The following is an 18,647-nucleotide window of genomic DNA, read 5'->3' as shown; positions in this document are numbered from 1 at the left end:
CCCTTCCTTGCCTCAGTGGAACAAGCCTGCACAGCACTATCAGCAAGTGCTCCCTAAACAACCTCCACCTTGCTGTGTATATGGCACTGAATTACAGTGTACAATGCAGTAAACCAGTAACCTATCCTCTAATAGATTACAAGTGTTACCAAGGTGCCACCTTTGGAAACTGGCAACGACTCCCACAACGCACAAAACCACTGACCTCAGTAAGACAGTGACGATTCCTGCTACTCCACCAGTGTTGCTGAGATGTTGCAGTCTGCAACCTGATGTTCAGAATCCAGTATTCTAGAGATTAACCTTCAAGCAAAACTTCATTTTACCTCACTGAAAATCAGCAGCATTCCACTAGCCACGCTGTAACCATTGGGATAGCACTATTAAGCCGAGCCAGGACAATCAAGACTGGAAGCAATAAAGTTAAAAATCACACAACACCAGGTTATAGTCCAACAGGTTTAATTGGAAGCACACTAGCTTTCGGAGCGACACTCTTTCATCAGGTGATATCACCTGATGAAGGAGCGTCGCTCCGAAAGCTAGTGTGCTCCCAATTAAACCTGTTGGACTATAACCTGGTGCTGTGTGATTTTTAACTTTGTACACCCCAGTCCAACACCGGCATCTCCAAATCGGAAGCAGTAAAGGAATACTCAAGGGAGAGTGTGTGACTATTCTATGTAATCGGACATCATTTCATTTTTTCCTTAGGATTTTATGGGATATTTTTTCTGTCCAAATGATAGTCAGTGACAGAGAGAAGGCAAGGTGAGACACTGCAGGGGACTGGGGAATGGATTGCAGTTATTGGCCTCACATTCCGATCAGTTGTCCATGAACATCCCAGGCAGAAAGGGACCAATTATGTTTCTCAATTCCAACTCTAGCCTAGAAGGATGCAGATGTACAAACATCCCAAAGGGAACTTCACAGACACCAACTAGCATTCCAGAACTCCACGCACATGGTTTGGGAACATGTGTTCGAATCGCACCATTGAAAATGGTGAAATTTGAATGCAGTAAAATCTGGAATTAGAAGCTAGCCCCAGGATGACTACGTAACCACTGATGAGTATTGCAAAATCCATGTGGTTCAATAATGCTATTTTGGGAAAGAAATCTGTAATTTTTGCCTTCTGTGGTCTGTGTTTGACTCCATACTCACAGCAATGTGATTGCCTCTTAATTGCCCTTTGAAATGGCATAGCAAGGTACACAGTTCCAGGGCAATTAGAAATGGACAATGAATGCTGGCCCAGCCAGCAATGCCAAATACAAAAAAACTGATGTTGCAGCAGTTTCAAGGAAGGACATCCTTACTGAAGGACAGTTGTTGCACATACTGTTCCTCCCTGAGGCTTAGATAGGGTCACTGAACATCCTGGATGGAAATAATCTCATACCAAGACCTCTTCACTTTCTCCTAGTCCCTCCTTCTGCAGTTTGACTTGCTCTGGGGAAACCATTTTAAAATTTTTGGAAACCTTTTGGAAAAGAAATGAGGGGATTTTTTTTTCTCTCAGATGGATATGCAACTTTGTGCTTCAGAAAGCAATACAGGCAGGATTGTTCAATATTTTTAAGGCAGAAGCTGATAAATTGTTGTTAGGCAAGGTTTACAGGGAACAGATGGGAATGTGGAATTTGGAACAGATCAAACAAGACCTGTTGAATGGCCGAGCTGGGATGAAGGATCAAATGCCTTACTTCTGCTCGTAATTTTTATGTCCTGTGTAAGCTGTTTCCATTCTCCAATTTACACTATAGTCCAAGGGAGATGTCTAATAGTGCACACTCGTCTCTTTGCAACTGCCTTGTGCTGAAGCTTTGAAGTCAGCAATAAGCCCCTTCTGCAACTGTCCTAGAATCCCTACAGTGTGGGAGCAGACCATTCGGCCCATCGAGTACACACCGACTCTCCAAATAGCATCCCACCCAGACCCACCTCATCCCTGTAACCCTGCATTTCTCATGACTAATTCACCTAGCTTGCACACCCCTGGACATTATGGATGATTTAGCATGGCCAATCCATCTAACCTGCACATCTTTGGACTGTGGGAGGAAACCAGAGCACCCAGTAGAAACAGAGACAGTCGGCCAAGGATGGAATCAAACCCAGACCGCTCTGAGGCAGCAGTGTTAGCCATTGAGCCACCGTGCTGCCCTGTCGTACTTACTGTAGAATTTGCAAACTGAATCAATTGTAAGATGAAGTCTAATACTTAAAAGAAACCAGAGGAGACGTTAACTACAAACTAACATACAAGCAGTTGATGATCCCTTGAACCAGAGAAATGGTTGTGGCGGAGTGGGGGGGAAGCATGTATTCAGATATGTAAGGTTAGGAGGGGCTTTAGCTGCTGCATTGAGCTTCAAAAATCCACCGCTGACGTCTAATCAACATCGCTTCTAATTGACATTGTGACTTTTCTGCTTTGCATACTTCCAATGGATCTCACTTGTGTCTTAATGTCTGCACAATTCAGCTTGGTTCACCCGCAAGTGTGCGTGGGGATCACGGGCACCACTTTGATGCTCTAAAAGCATCATGGTACCCAGAATTCAACTGCAAATGAGCCCAATTTAGTAGCCCACCTGCATAATACCATTTTGAAAAACAGCTTTGAGCAACTTTCAAAGGAGTTATGCCTCTGAATTCAAAACCACCTGAGTAATTATTCCAATCAACAACCAAGATCAGGAAGAAAGGTAGCATTTAACCATCATTGTGACATTTTACTGAAATATATAAATCATTGGACCATTATTTACTTTTAAATTGCTCCAAATTAATGTAACTGCTTGATGCTACACTGAATGCTTTTATCTCAGGTATCAACACACCTAAATTCAAATTATAAATCAATCTGCGGCAATCAGTGAGAAATGAACTAGTCCACTAAATGGCCCAATAGCACTGGAACTATGAGATAGTTTCACAATTGGTGCTTTTTAATCTAAGTTGCTCAATCCAGTATTTGAAAATTAATGGATCTAGCAATTAGGTTATATCACACATCATATGTCAAGCTTGAGTATCTTTATGTGTATATATGTGCAACAAGCAGTGTTACACATTCAAAGGAATAAGTAGGGTCAATATCTGCCACATCACCAAGAATTAAAATTATCTTAGCTGCTGGTAAAAAAGAATAAATTCTTTCATTTTTATAAGCCAATAATTAATTTGTGAATTTAAATATTAATTCAACAGGGAATGCACCTCTGATTGCATTAATAATGAGTCAATAAGTCATTTGTCTCTTGGATCACCATGTATCGTAAGGGCAGCTCATTATGCAGTTGTGTGTTCTCAGGTGTTGCCTTATTCTGACAGTTATAATTAGAAAGGTATAGGCTTTGCCAAATTTGGTTCTGTCCTAACTAGACGTTATCACCAGGGCCAGGATAGAGAAGCAGCAACACGGAGATGGCATCATCCATGAAGTGAGTGCCCTTGCAATACTAGAAGTACCTGCATCAATATTGTGCGTGACAGATATTAACTTCCTTGACATTCTTAAAAGGACATCCTTGTTTCAAGATAGTTCAGGGACTGTCCTTGAGAATGGCTTTTTCGTGAGACCTGCTATATTGCCACATATAGTTCTGTTTTACTCTTACTGTACAAACCAAGTTGTCAGTGAAAAGCTTGGTTTTAGTTTGACATGCATCAGCCAATTGGATGGATGCAGTTTCTAAACTGGCTTTGCTGTATTTCCAGAGCTAGTGCTAATGATGTCATGGCAGAAGAGCTGCCTAAGTTCTTTTCAATACGATTATTACAATTAAACCTTTAAGAATTATTGTCATTGTGAATGGTCAGACTCCTCCACTCAGACGGCCTCAGCTGATGTCTCTGTGGAGACTGAAATAGCCACTTGAGCTACTTTTACAGTGCTCTTGATGCAGGTCCTGGCAGCTGTTTGCATGGTACCAGGATGGTTCCCCTGTTTCTGTTGGCAGTCTGACTCCAGGCTGTTTTCTAGTGGCTGAGCTGATGCCCCTTTGCAGGAACAGAGCATGCTGCGGAATGCATGCCTCAGATCCTTGCTCCGCAGAGCATAGATAATAGGATTAACTGTTGAATTAAGTAAGCACAGCATACTGCAAAAGGCAAATATCGTCTTTACCAGCTTGTTCATCTTCCCAAAGACATCGTAGACCATGATGGCTAGGAGTGGACCCCAGCAGATGATGAGGACGACCAGAATAAGGACAAGCGTCTTGGCCAGTCGGATGTCCATACGTGTTTGATCAAGACGAACAGTTTGCACTTTGCCACCCTCAGTCACCTGTACAATTATACTCTTCTGAGTGCCACGCTGGATCATACGGACAGCATGAACATGTGCCTTCCACAGAATGTATACATAGGCGTAAATGATGAAAAGCAGCAAAATGCTTGTAACACCGATCCAGAACATCAGATAAGTCTCATCAATGAGAGGAAAGATATCTGAGCAGACAGAGTTCAGTTTTTTACAGTTCCAGCCCAACAGAGGAAGCACAGCGATCATGATTGATATGGTCCACATGACTGTAAAAGCAATGACTGCCTTTGGCCGTGTGACAATCCTCTTGTAGGCAAGGGGCTTGTGTATGGAGATGTATCGATCAATGGCTGTCAGGAAGAGACTGCCTACTGAAGCTGTGAACGAGGCTGTGACACCACCAAGTTTGAACAGGAAGACATTGGGACTGTCTTTCCTTTGGAATACATGGAAGTCGACGAAACTATATACAAAGATCACACTGCCCAGGAGGTCAGCCACTGCCAAGCTGCCGATGAAGTGGTAGGATGGTTTGTATCTGAGACTGCGAGATCGGATTATAACACACAGAATTAATACATTCTCTAGCACAGTAAATGTTCCCAAAGTTAAAGCCAATACAGCGATTGCCATTTGTTGACTAGGGGTCAGAATCATAAAGCATTCCATGTCCATAAAGTTTTCTCCACAAGTTATTGTCGATTCATCGTTCATAATTGATTGGTTGTACAGGTAATTAGTAGCATTTATTGAATCATGGAGGTTGGCATTGGATAAAAGCTCCTCTCCAGCTGTCATTTTTTCGAGATAGGCATTGCCTTTTCCAAGGGAAGAATGCAGATTCTGAGTGACATAACCAAGTTTTGTCATGTTGAAGTCTACTTTAGTGTCATCATACTGTACTTCATTGGATGCAATGTAAAGGAGGTCAGTAGTGATGGTTCGGAAAGTCGTATCAGAAAGAGCTTCCAGTAGAGACTTCATAATAGCTTTCAGTTTCTTTCCAAAAGGCTACAAATTGAAGTAGGAAAGAATTAGGACAAAGACAAATAGAAATTATTAAACAAATATGTGAATAAATTAGCATTACTTTTAAATTTAATTGTCATTGAAATTTTTTAAATAATACATCCTTTTATGTTGCCAAATTAAGTTTATTCTTTGAAACTCTTACTTTCCACATCTGTTAAAACCATAGAGGGAGAATTTTCATCTGAAGACATCAAACGTTTGTTCATCAGAATGGCTGCATATAATGACAAAACCAGCTACTGTATTTCTGACAGAATAATTCTCATTGGATCAATATCCTATCAATCACTACCAGAGGATGTGTGTGACTAAAAGTAAGATCATGTACAAAATTTACATATGAGACCATCCTTCCTCCACTCACTGTATTTTTCTTGAGAAATAACCAGTTTTTATTCTACTATTATTCTCTACTCACTTGCTGGAGGTGTCACCAAGCTTTTATCAGGAGAAATAACACCCCTGATTCTTTCTGTATTTTACAGAAACTTTTTAAATATTGACCGTAAATGTTTTACTGTAATATTCTATAATCAAGGTTATAATACGCTACTAATACCTGGGATTCTAGATTCTAAACTAAAGGAAATGGATTTTATGTTTCTCTTCTGTGATAGTCTAACTGCCTTTTTCAAAAGGTCAGCATGTTATTTCGAACAGTGAGTTCAATAACATTTCAATGAAGTCAGGTGATTTGAGCTTAAATATCCTGCAGGCCACAAGGAGAGATAATTGCTATGGTGGTTGCTCTTGAGAGGGAGGTGAGTAGGTTCATGTAGAGAAAACAGGTGCATGACAGCAGAAACCAAAAGAGAAAATGCTGGAAAATCTCAGCAGGTCTGGCAGCATCTGTAAGGAGAGGAAAGAGCTGATGTTTCAAGTCTAACTGACCCTTTGTCAAAGCTAATAAAAGGGAGAAATAGGGAGGCATTTATACTAGTTAGACAGAGGGTCAGTTAGACTCGAAACGTCAGCTCTTTTCTCTCCTTACAGATGCAGCCAGACCTGCTGAGATTTTCCAGCATTTTCTCTTTTGGTTTCAGATTCCAGCATCCGCAGTAATTTGCTTTTATGCATGACAACAGAGATGCAGTTAGTAGCAATCTCCAGGTAGTCAGTGGTGGGAAAAAGTCCTGAGAAACTTAGAAATGTGAGAAGAAAAGTCTAAAAGCAGAAAATTAAAGTGATGTCAGAGTGAAGTCAAATAACACTTACAGCTTCTCAAGTCAAGTTTTTCATTTTGGAATCTGATGTATCCAGTATTGCCATCAGCTGGGAAACCATGTTGTGAAATAGAAGCCATTTCATTTGTGAAGAGACTTAGCGGTGGACTAGACTCCTTCCCATGACTCTATTTGTAAGTCCCAACACATTATGAATTCATTGACTCAATGATTTCAATATATAGTCTTCACCAAGGTATTATGTGATAAGTTAAAGTCCACCTTCTTCAAGCATACCTAATCCCAGATGGTAAAGTTGACGTAATGCCCAATAATACAAGAACATGGGTAAACAATGTGTTCTTACTGTGTCAGGCATGACTTGTTAGAAGCACTCTTGCCTCTGCACTAGCAGCTTATAGATTTAAGTTCCATTCCTAGCTTAAGCACAACTGTTTAGGCTGTCAACCCAGTGCAGTAATGAGTGAGATGAGACTTTAACCATTTAGGCACTTTCAGATAGATCCAAAAGAACTCATGCAATGATTTTGAAGAACAGGAGACGTTTACCCCTGGCGACATGACTCTAACCATCATAAAAACAAATTATCTGAACAGAATCATGTTGCAACATTGCAACAGTGACTATACCACAAATACATTTCATTGGCTGTACAGCACTTTGGGAGTTCCTGAAGTCATGAAAGCTGCGATATAAATGTTATTTTTTTTGTGTTACAAAGTCTTAGAGAGAAGTAACAGCACAGAAGCAAGACAATTTGACCTGACAGATTTATTTTCTGCTTATCATGAACCTCCTCCCCGCATGTTCAGATAATGCCATAAACATTGCCTTGTATTCCTTAATCGCTGATGTGCTTATATAGCTTCCCCTTAGACATGTCTATGATATTTGCCTTAATCACTCCTGATGTTATTAAGTTATACATTCTAATGAATTTTTGGTTCAAGCAATTTCTCCAGAACTCCCTATTCATTTTTTTTAGTGACTATTGTGCATGTATGGTCTCTTGTTTTGGCTTTACCTGGACATTTCTTCTTGACAATTATTCTAATCAAATATTACATTAAAGTCTCTATCTGTTCAGTACAAATAGAACAGATCCTCAGCCTATTCAATCTTTCCTCATAGGTTTAACTTCTCAGTTCTGATTGTGTTCTACTAAATTTTTATTGCAACTCCTCCAGCGCCTCTATGTTCTCTTTTATAACATGAAGACCTGAATTGATCACAATACTTGATATTTCTAACAGATCACCAGGTAATAGATAGAGGAGTGATGATAGAAGTGGATAAAGTAGTTAAGCAGTTGACAATGTTGGAGTGTGGTAGGTGAGCTGAAGCAACAAAAAAGCAATCACATATCTTTTTGATAGTTCTGTTAATAATAATCCTGATGCTTTGCACAGAATAGAAAATAATTGAAAGGAGGCATAAGGAAATGGTGGGCATGGACATAACTAATGATATCACAGTTGTAGATATCACAGAATATGGGAAGTTTGAGAGGTGATAGATAGCTGAGAATATGGTTGAACTTTGAGGTGAAAATATCTAAGAGGTCACCACATTTAGGAAAGAGATGCAGATGGGAGGGAGCAGATGAAGTGAGTAGGCATTTGTAGTATATCACTGAGAAATACAGGGAAATTGAGTTGGATAGATATTGAGTGTGAGTTGATGGAATTAGCATGCTTCAACTTGTTGGTTAACTTTATTTGACCAAGAGGTGCTGAGGAGACATCTGACACAGTGAAGGTGGAACTTTTCAGCCTTTTCTCCTGCCCAGTATATTAGTCTCACCAGTATGCAGGAACACACTGCACGTTATTCATTCACTATTTCATATTCTCAGCCAGGTTACTGGTGCTCCACACTCTCTTACTTAGCTTGGACATAACAGATAAAGCTTTTGTGATTCCTGAATTGACTTCAGCATCAAGTGACAGATTGTTGGCAATTGTAGACCTTAGCTATGTGAAGTATCAACAACCTCAGAACCATATTGTTAATGCTTTAGCAACATCCTGGGCCATGATATTTGCCTTTCTGATGCATATTGCCAATTTTCTGCAGCAGCTTAAATACATCTGCTCACATGGTTGAATGATGTGGAGGTTAAATACCTCACTGAGATTGATGAAGGCAATATATAATGGTCACCTTTGTTCACAGCATTTCCATTACAGCTCTGTAGTAGTATCGATTGTAGATAATTCAGTTCCGAAACCATGCTGGAATCCAGTGTAGATATGTTCAGCCAGGATGTACAGTCTGGCGAGCAAACAGGAGCAAACACATTTTCTATGATGGTCACCAGTGAGACACCTCAATGCTGTTTCAGTTAGTGCCGTAACCCTTGTTCTTGTTCTTATGCAATGTCACGGTCTTTCATTACACATATCCTGGGCACTACCACTGCTGCAGGAGTGCTGGTTTCTTGCATCTTATCAGGCGATATAGCTTCAGCACCTGGAAGCTTTGCTCATGGACAGCAAGTGAGTAGATTTGCTAAGCTCCTCTGCTGTTGGTTTGATTTCCAGTTCTGCTATGTCTAGAATCTCTTTGGTGGCAGTATTCTTCCCAGCATGAAATTTAAGGTACTTTACCTATTCTCCAACTGTTTATTGTGGTTGGTGATGATCTCTGCTCCCTCTGTTTTCAATTGAGTCATTTTATTTACTAATTGACCTGCTGTCATTTTGATCCTTTCATAAATACCCCTGCTAGTTCATGTATTAAAGTACATCTGGATATCCTGGCAGAGTAATCCACCATCATCCATAGTCATTGGTGTGTCACCAACCAGTCTGTTGGATTTTGTTTTATGCAGGTCTTGGTTCATTTAACCCCATCGCAATTGGAGCTCTTACAACTATTAAGGGCAGACTGCTTGACTTTAATGACAAGTTCCATCACAGTGATGTTAGTCTTGAACCAATCAGCATTTTTCTGCTCTTTCTTCCCATATGTTGAGGGTTTTGTATTGTAGACAGTGTCTGAAAGTATTTTTCATTTTAGTGTTGCACATTTCATGGAAATGCCAGAGAGCACTTGTTTAATTAACTCAAACAACTTTTTTTTTAATCTGGTGATGTGGTATGGTTGATTTTAATACAAGGAAAGCATTGCTTAGAACATAGAACATCGAACATAAAACAATACAACACAGAACAGGCCCTTCCGCCCTTGATGTTGCGCCAACATGTGAACTAATCTAACCCCATCCCCCAACACTATCCCATCATCATCTAGGCGCTTATCCCCTAATGTGGCTGAGTTAACTACATTGACAGGCAGGGCATTCCATGCCCTTAGCACTCTGAGTAAAAAACCTGTCTCTGACAGCTGTCTTCAATCTGTCACCCCTCAATTTGTAGCTATGCCCCACATATAATCTGACGTTTCTTGGGAAATTGTTGCATCCTAACCCTGGTGCAGAATGGGAGTGATCTGGATTGCAGTCAGTGCTGTGGTAGCCGTGGGAATACTGTTTGACAAGTCATGCTGGTAATGATCAGCTCCAGAAAGGTGCCAATGCTTTGGTAGAGAATATTCCCAGAAGACCTAGTTTCCCTGACTTGTTCTGAAAGAAGGTATTTGTTATATAAAGCTTATGGGAACACTGAAGTTCAATAGACCTCTCTTTTTTTTTGTCAGACCATAATGCCCAAGGCAGAAGGCTGTGCCCCACAAACCAAGCCCACTATGAAATTCCTCAGTCGGTAAAGAATAAGCTGAGGCTTTATTTCCTAAAGTGTTCGAGGCTGAGGGGTGACCTTATTGAGTTTTATAAAACACAAGGGGTGACTAGCCAATGGATTTTTGCCTAGGATAGGGGAGTCCAAAATTAGAGGGCATAGGTTTAAGGTGAGAGGGGAAAGATTTAAAAAGGTACTAAGGAGCAACTTTTTCACACAGAGGGTGGTGCATGCACAGAACGAGCTGCGAGAGGAAGTGGTGGAGGTGGGTACAATTACAACATTTAAACATGTGGATAGTTATATGAATAGAAAGAGTTTAGAGGGATGTGGGCCAAATGTCGGCAATGGGAGTAGGTCAGATTTGGATGTCCTCTCAGTGCAGATGAGTTGGACTGAAGGGTCTGTCTCCCTGCTGTCTGACTGAATGACTCTATATCATGAAAAATAACAGTGTGAAGCTTCTATTAAAATTGGTCTTCCAGTTCTGTAATGGAGCATGGACATTTGTGATGTTAACTGATCATGTTTGAGTTGAGAGGCAGTTGTAGGGGTCATATTCTGAACAGTTGTGAGGCCTCTATCATCAAAAGAAGTGTGTTCCATTTCCTATGAAGTCTTCCCTGCCAGATGAACATGTAATGTTTATGTTTCGGTGATCTGGTCTCAGCGATCCTGGGAATGAAGCTGTGTCCATGATCATTCTATCCAGTTCCATGTTGATCACAGCTGCTGTTATTGATAAGCTGTAAGTTGTCTGTCAATCTTATGCTCATCCCATGCCCAATGTTCCAGTTTACCAACTGAAAAGTTGGAATCCTCCTTGTTTTTTGTTGTTTGCCTGATGTGATGGATCCTTTCCATTTGCTCAGCAGACACTCTAAGCTCCAAGCACCCATTTGAAGCAGGTGGAACCATGGTGGATTAGCACCTCACTGGGTGGGACTATGCGACTTGAGGCCCTAGCTTGTTGGCCAGTGGGACACAATGGTTCCTCCAACCATTGGAGACAGTTTGTAGCAAATGTTTCTCCACCAATCGAGTTGGCCTTATCACTTGTAACTGCAGTCTCCTGTTAGTGCTCTTCAGCCGAGCTGGAGTGTCCTCTACAAAGCTCAGGCCTTGGGAAAATTAATGAAGCCCATGGACCGCCCAAAAAATAGGTTCCTCTGCATGACCTCCCCAGCTGAGTTAGAAAAAATTCAAACCTCAATGCTTGTCGTCAGAGTTGCTGGAAAGATGGCAAACCTAACCATCAGCCTGGCTTTGGGCTGAACTCCAGTTTATTTGTCAGGATTTACGATATGCAACTTCTGAGGTATCCACAAGGACAGAGGAGCCATTTGCCCATAGCTGGGAATTTGGTCGATGAGTGCCTGGGTGTGTCAGTGTACTAGTGGGACTGCTCACTGCATGTTTGGAGGTAAAGCCTCCTCCTCCTGATTTTTTTGAAGTTTTAGCCTGGGGCCATGAGAAGCCCAATTTTTGTGGGTAGCTATGAGGAGGACTGCCAAGAACCTGCCAATGGAGAGGCTTTATACTGACATGGGGAGACTTACACATTGGGTTCCCATTTCCTCTCACATTGCTGCTAGACATGATATGGGTTAAAAATAACAGCAACCAGTGCAGAAAAGCAGAACGCCTGTTAACACTCTTCACCCACACATTAGATGCATAACATTACACTGCTGGGACACAGCCACATCAGCAATAAGATAAATACTTGATATTTATGATATTGATTTTTGTATTTACAATATACTCTCAGAGGCTTGCAATCTAATCAAAGATGTCTAACAGGATGATTGCTGTTTTTGCATTATGTTAGCATAGGATGCAAATCTTGCTCATGATTCTCCACATGTTTTTAGCTGAGCTCTCAAGAAATATCTTAAAAGAATAAGAAAACCATTGAGTGATTCATTTACAGGTCTAGTGCAGGAAAATAGGAGTAGAGTAGGTATTGTATTTTTGACAATATAGGCTCAATGGGCTGAACAGCCTCTTCCATACTGTATGATTCTATGATGAGAGCAGATACTCATGGACCTGTTCTGGATCTTCATATATTCACCTTATTTATTCACAATTTAGGTATGGGAATGGATAGCCACATATCCAAATGTGATGATAGCATAAAGGTAAGCACAACATTAAAATGTGGAAACACAGCATTAAAATGTGACTGTGAGATTAAGTGAATGGGTTAAAATTGTGGCAAATGAATTTTGAGGTCAGCAAGTGTGAAGTCATTTCTTTTGGATTTTAAGAGAATAGAATAGGGTACTTTCTGAATGGTGAAAAGCTAGAAGCAGTGAAAATCTAACAAACTCAACAATCCAGACATGTAGATCATTCACGAGTGTGATGCTGGAAAAGCACAGCCAGTCAGGCAGCATCCGAGGAGCAGGAGAATCGACATCTCAGGCATAAGCCCTTCATCAAGAAGGGCCTGATGAAGGGCTTATGCCTGAGATGTCGATTCTCCTGCTCCTCGGATGCTGCCTGACCAGCTGTGCTTTTCCAGCACCACACTCTTTGACTCTGATCTCCAGCATCTGTAATCCTCACTTTCTCCATGTAGATCATTCAATCGTCATGAGCATAAATAGAAAATAATCAAAACAGATTAAAGACTAATGGAATTAGCGCATATACACGTAAGGAATAGATGTCACGTTGTAGCTGTTAAACCACATCTGGAATACTGTCAGCATTCCTGGGCTGGGCACTTTAGAAAGGAGTGCAGCATAGGTTTATTAGAGTGATGCTTGGATTCAAGTATTAGATCACAAGGAGCGATCATACAAATGTGGGCTGTATTTAGAGGTTTATGGGTAGGAAGTTATCAAGATATTAAGAGGAAAACATAGAGTGGATAGAGAGAAAGTATTTCCACTGATTGGTAAGTATAGAAATAGAAGATATTACCTGAAAATCAGTGTCAGATATGAAATTAGGCAACACTTTTACACCCAAAGTGTGGCAAAAGCTTGGAACTCTGTCCCACGAGCATTAACTGATGTTTGATGATTTTAAATCTGAGTTTGACAGTCTTTAGCTAACCGAAGATAGCAAGGGATATGGGACAAAGATACAGAGAGTTCAGTTGTAGATCAGAGATGATCTCTTGAATGGATGGAACCAGTTGTGGGAGCTATCTGGCCTACTCCTGTTCCTATGTTTTGCAGAGTTGGATGTAGCACAGAAGGAAAATCCATTTTCCTTTCCTTAGTTGGAAGTGAGAAATCCTGTGGGGACACCTAAAAAAGGGATAGAGACGTATTAGTTTTGAGTGGATATGTTTGGATAGAGCTAACTGCCTCTAATTTGGCACTGGTCTCCATTAATTATTAACCTTTTTCAGAAAGGATTGAAGAAGGCTGAAAAACAAAATCACTGCATTGATGTTTGGGAGATGGTTGGAATTTGAGAACATCAATGAGCAGATCACAGCGTCTTTCATTTCATTAAACATGTCTGAAGAGAATCTGGCAATCAGAGTATAACCACACAATGACCATTGCCAAACAAAGATTTAGCCATTGCCTCTTGATATTCAGTGGCATTACTATCACTAAATTGCCCTGCTGACAATATTCTGTCACTGACCACAATCTGGCTGACCTGGACCAGCCATATAGATACTGTAGCTACAAGAACAGGTCAAGGCTAGGAATGTTGTAGCAAGTAACTCACCTCCTGACTCCCCAGAGCCGTTCACCATCTAGAAAGCACAGTTCAGGAGTTCGATGGAATTCTCCTCATTTGCCTGGAGGAGAGGAACTCCAGCAGCAAACAAGAAGCTTGACATCATTCAGGTCAAAGCAGCTACTTAACTGGCACCACGTGCACCAGCATCAATACTGACTCTCTTCACCATCAATGGCAACAGTGTATACCATCTCTGCAACTCAGCATAGATTTCCTGGATGCTAATCTGGTGGAATGGATCACTTGCCCCTTTATGGAAGCCGTCACAATTTCCAATTACTAATCCTTAATAGTCAAAATAATAGCAAAACGTTCCAAAGTATACAACAGATCTGTTGGCATGGCAATGGAGGAAAAAGCAGGTTAGCATTTCAGCTTTATTAAGAATTCATTCACAGGATGTGAGTATTGCTGGCGGGACCAGCATTTAGTGCCTATTTGTAGTTGCCTGTGAGAAGGTGCTGGTGAGTTGCATTCTTGAACTACTGCAGTCCTTGTGCTGTAGGTGCATCCATAATGAAATGGGAAGGGGAATTCCAGGATTAGGACCCAAATACAATGACATAGTTTCCAATCAAGGTGGTTTGTGTCTTGGAGGGAACATGCAGCTGGTGGTGCTCCCAGGCTCCTGCTGCCCTTATCCTTCCATTTGGTAGGAGGTCATAAGTTTGGAAGGATCTATGGATAGTGATGGTAGAGGCTCCAATTTCTTTCCATCACATGGACTGACCAGGAATCTCACTCTATCTTAACACTGGCCACAGGCATGTGCTGGGAAGATTTACGAGATGATTCTCAGCTTGTCTGATACATTCTTGATAGCCCTTCCTTAGACAACAAGTCCTGGTGTGAAACTTGAATGTACAGTTTCCAGGTCAGAAGCAAGGACACTATTGATTCTATCACAGGACACCCTTAAATAGGATTGAAGCAAATAAATGATATGGAAGTTTTAAGTCTCCATATATATCCTTACTCTACAGTCAGGAACGTCAGAGGTCTCCAAAAACCATAGTTACATTAATGGTAAAAAAGCTCACATTTTAAAATTACTGATTCTTCAAAGGTTAGTTCATGATTAATTATTGAACTAAGCCTTAAACCAATGTTGAAAGTTTTTCTCGTTTTGAATTACTATTTCAAAGAGGCGACAAGGGATGCGCAATTATTGCAGATCTAGCCAGAGACTCCTACACCCTTGAATAAGTAAAAACAAGTTATTCTGCACACTGTACCAGCAATGTAACAAAAACTGAGACATGAGAGTATTCAATTAAATCTTATTTTAGTATATTTTATGTGATGTGTAAAGATAGGATTTGCAAGCTCTGGAACAAGATATTATATGCTTTGTTTTCCCAATTTACTTTCCAGGAAAGATAGCTCTTTGTTAATGTTTTTATTGCTCATCAAAGTGAAGGATGTTACTGCAACACATATCCATTCTTGTACCAGAAGCATGATTCACAGCTGGACCTCAAAGCTCAATAAGCGACTACAGAATTTCACTCCAGCAATTCTTGCGGCCCCTCTAGTGCAAGATGTTTTCTAAGCAACCTGCCTAGAGATGTTATTACTCCACTCTGGAGCAGGTGAAACTTGAACCAAATTCTCCTGTCTCAGATGTTGGGACAGTACCATTGTATCAAAAAAGCAAACCCCTTCCCTTTTTCTACTGTTATAGTTTTTCACATGATGAGCTTCAGCATCTGCTTAGTGTGCTTCACTTGTATCAGTCAGTTAATCTTATCACAACATACGCACATACACAACCTCTGAAGGTCAAAAGAATGCAAAGCTCAATCATTAACCAAACGTCGGTAATGTTCATAATCGAAGGAGTGGGATTCATGGGAAGTATAAAGGCAGTTTTGAGGTATGTGATGATCCTGTACTGCTAGAGCAAGACTTTTCTACATATTTAGACTGGAACTGCTTATTTCACTGTGATGTCACTAATGGACATTTCACAAATACTCACACAGAGGAGAGCAGTAGAATGTCATTCAATTGGTTTTGTCTGTGGGAAATTGTGGCTCACTAACTTGACTAAGTTTTTTAAAGAAGTAATGAAGAGGATTGATGAAGGTAGAGCATTGGACATGATCTATGTGGACTTCAGTCAGGCATCAAAAAACTTCCACATGGGAGACTGGTTAGTAACATTAGATCGCATGGAATACAGGGAGATTTAGCCATTTGGATACAGAACTGGCTCCAAGTTAAGGAGACAGATTGTGGTGGTGGATGATTGCTTTTCAGAGTGGAGGCCTGTGACCAACGGTGTGCCATAAGAATCGGTGCTGGGTCCACTATTTTAAATCATTTATATAAATAATTTGGATGTGAACATAGGAAATATATTTACTGAGTTTGCAGATGATACCAAAATAGACGGTGTAGTGGACAGTGAAGAAGGTTACTTCAGAGTACAACAGGACCTTGATCAACTGGGCCAATGCACTAAGGAGTGGCAAATGGAGTTTAAATTAGATAAATGTGAATTGCTGCATTTTAGAAAGGCATGTCAGGGCCGGACTTATACACTTACTGGCAGTGTCCTGGAGAATGTTGCTGAAAAAAGAGACCTTGGAGTACAGGATCATAGTTCCTTGAAAGTGGAGTCGCAGGTAGGTAGAATAGTGAAGAAGGTGTGTGTTATGCTTTCCTTTATTGGTCAGGGTATTGAGTACAGGAGTTGAGACATCACATTGCAACTGTACAGGACACTGATTAGGCCACTTTTGGAATACTATGTCCAATTCTGATCTCCCTGTTATAAAAAGGATGTTGTGAAACTTGAAAGGGTTCAGAAAAGATTTACAAGGATGTTGCCAGGTTTGGAGGATTTGAGCTACAGGGTGAGGCTGAATAGGCTAGGGTTGTTTTCCCTGGAGCATTGGAACTGACGGTGACCTAATAGAGGTTTATAAAATCATGAGAGGCAATGATATGGTAAATAGACAAGGTCTTTTCCCTGGGTGGAGAAATCCAGAACTAGAGGGTATAGGTTTAGGGTGAGAGGGGAAAGACTTAAAAGAGATTTAAAGGACAACTTTTTCACACAGAGGGTGGTGCATGTCTGGAATGAGCTGCCAGAGGAATTGGTGGAGATTGGTACAATTACAACATTGCAGAGCTATCTGGATGGGTGTATGAATAGGAAAGGTTTAGAGGGATGTGGGTCAAGTGCTGGCAATGGGACTAGATTAATTTAGGATATCTGGTCGGCATGGATGGTTGGACCAAAGAGTATGTTTCGGTGCTGTACATCTCTATGACTCTATTGATAATTGATTATTTGAATGTGACTTAGAAGTTCAAGCATAATAAAAGGTGAGTAATTATCAGTGTAGTGCCAAGTTCTAGATACTATGAAATTCTGTACTCTACATACAGAATTTCATAGTATGTAATTCTGCACACTAGGAAATGGTTGATCTACCTGATGGAGAATTTTTACAGCCAACAGATAAGAGTTTAGCATTGACTACATTTGGATGTAGTGGTTGGGAATGTTGAGCATGGCCACAATTGGAGTGAAGTGAACAATCCCTACATCTGCATGGGCAGGCCAGAGGCACACATGATACTGAGCAACATGCTTCATTTTCATCAAGCCAGAAGACTGTGGACACCTTGTAAATAATCATAGTTAGCTCATGGTAAAGATAACTGAAAGATTGGCTTATTGTAACATTAGTGCATAGAAATATATCCAACACTGGCAAGTAGGAAGACAACAGAGAGCAAACAAAATTTACTTCACTGAATATGTGCACAACTGTCAGCAAAATGAAATATTAATGTTGCCTTAGGAATATTGACAGATATGAATAGTTTAGCGGAATATTGAAACTACAAGGACAAAACATAGACTGCAGTAATATACTCACAGCATACACTGGAGAATATGCCATATGCAGTATATGTTTATGCATGAAAAAGATGTCAAAGTAGTCACTGAGTTCATTGGAATACAAGAAGAATATATTAAAGCACTATGTGTGGGAATTAGGAGGAACTAGCAAATGTCCACCAAGGCAAAGAGACCTGTTTTACCAAATTCTCATCAAAGACAGGGCTTTTGTATTGCAATACAAAGCCAAGATACTACAAATACTGGAAATTTGAAATAAAAACAGAATGTTCTGCAGGCACTTAGCAGGTCTGGTGGCATCTGTGGAGACAGAAACAAAATTATCTCAAGTTGATTGTGACAAAGATATCAGAACAAAGTCATAGGGTGTTTGGGTTAGAAATGCATCACTGCAACCTATATGCCACCTGGCTTGCTGTACTCATGTAACCTCTAGCATGAGGCACTGAGAGGGCATATACATCTTGCAGCCAAGTTCAATAAGGAGATAATACTGGCAGCATAGTATCAGATTGAACATATAACATGTTGTCAGGACTGAAGATGGGATGGAGTATTGGAAATCTGCATAAAACCAAAGAGTTGGAGATAGGAATGTTCAGGGCTATGAAAGCGACTAAAAGTCACTGAAACATTGAGTAAGATACAATTATGACTGCAACTTTTCATCTTCCAGACCAGTTGAAATGAAATATAAGGTGAAACAGAACTGGCAGTTTTTCCACACCAATAGCTCAGTTAAAAATGGTGAAGATCTAGTTCACCAGTCAGAGCAGCTTTGAGTAACTGTACCTTTATCTTGATGAGAGCCTGTTTCAAAGTGTATACCACCTCAAATCTCTCAGGAAAC

At 40.5% G+C, this 18,647-nt stretch overlaps 1 protein-coding gene across 6 annotated transcripts in view; it reads right to left on the bottom strand.

The window, feature by feature from the left end:
* Window positions 1-2,104: 2,104 nt before the first annotated feature.
* cnr1 (cannabinoid receptor 1) overlaps window positions 2,105-18,647 on the bottom strand; it is a 35,050-nt gene continuing 18,507 nt past the window's right edge. For 5 of the 6 annotated variants that reach the window (XM_043686872.1, XM_043686840.1, XM_043686833.1 and 2 more), the window contains one exon: window positions 2,105-5,293. In XM_043686872.1, the coding sequence (XP_043542807.1) occupies window positions 3,845-5,266 (1,422 nt within the window). In that variant the 5' untranslated portion in view covers window positions 5,267-5,293 and the 3' untranslated portion in view covers window positions 2,105-3,844. Of the gene's footprint in view, window positions 5,294-13,134; window positions 13,227-18,647 lie in introns of those variants that run through there. The other variant, XM_043686863.1, reaches the window with a different exon arrangement.

This window comes from Chiloscyllium plagiosum, chromosome 3 (genome assembly GCF_004010195.1).
Source record: "Chiloscyllium plagiosum isolate BGI_BamShark_2017 chromosome 3, ASM401019v2, whole genome shotgun sequence".
Taxonomy (NCBI): Eukaryota; Metazoa; Chordata; class Chondrichthyes; order Orectolobiformes; family Hemiscylliidae; genus Chiloscyllium; species Chiloscyllium plagiosum.
The sequence above is the reverse complement of the archived record's forward strand: the minus strand, read 5'-3'. Positions and strand labels throughout refer to the sequence as shown.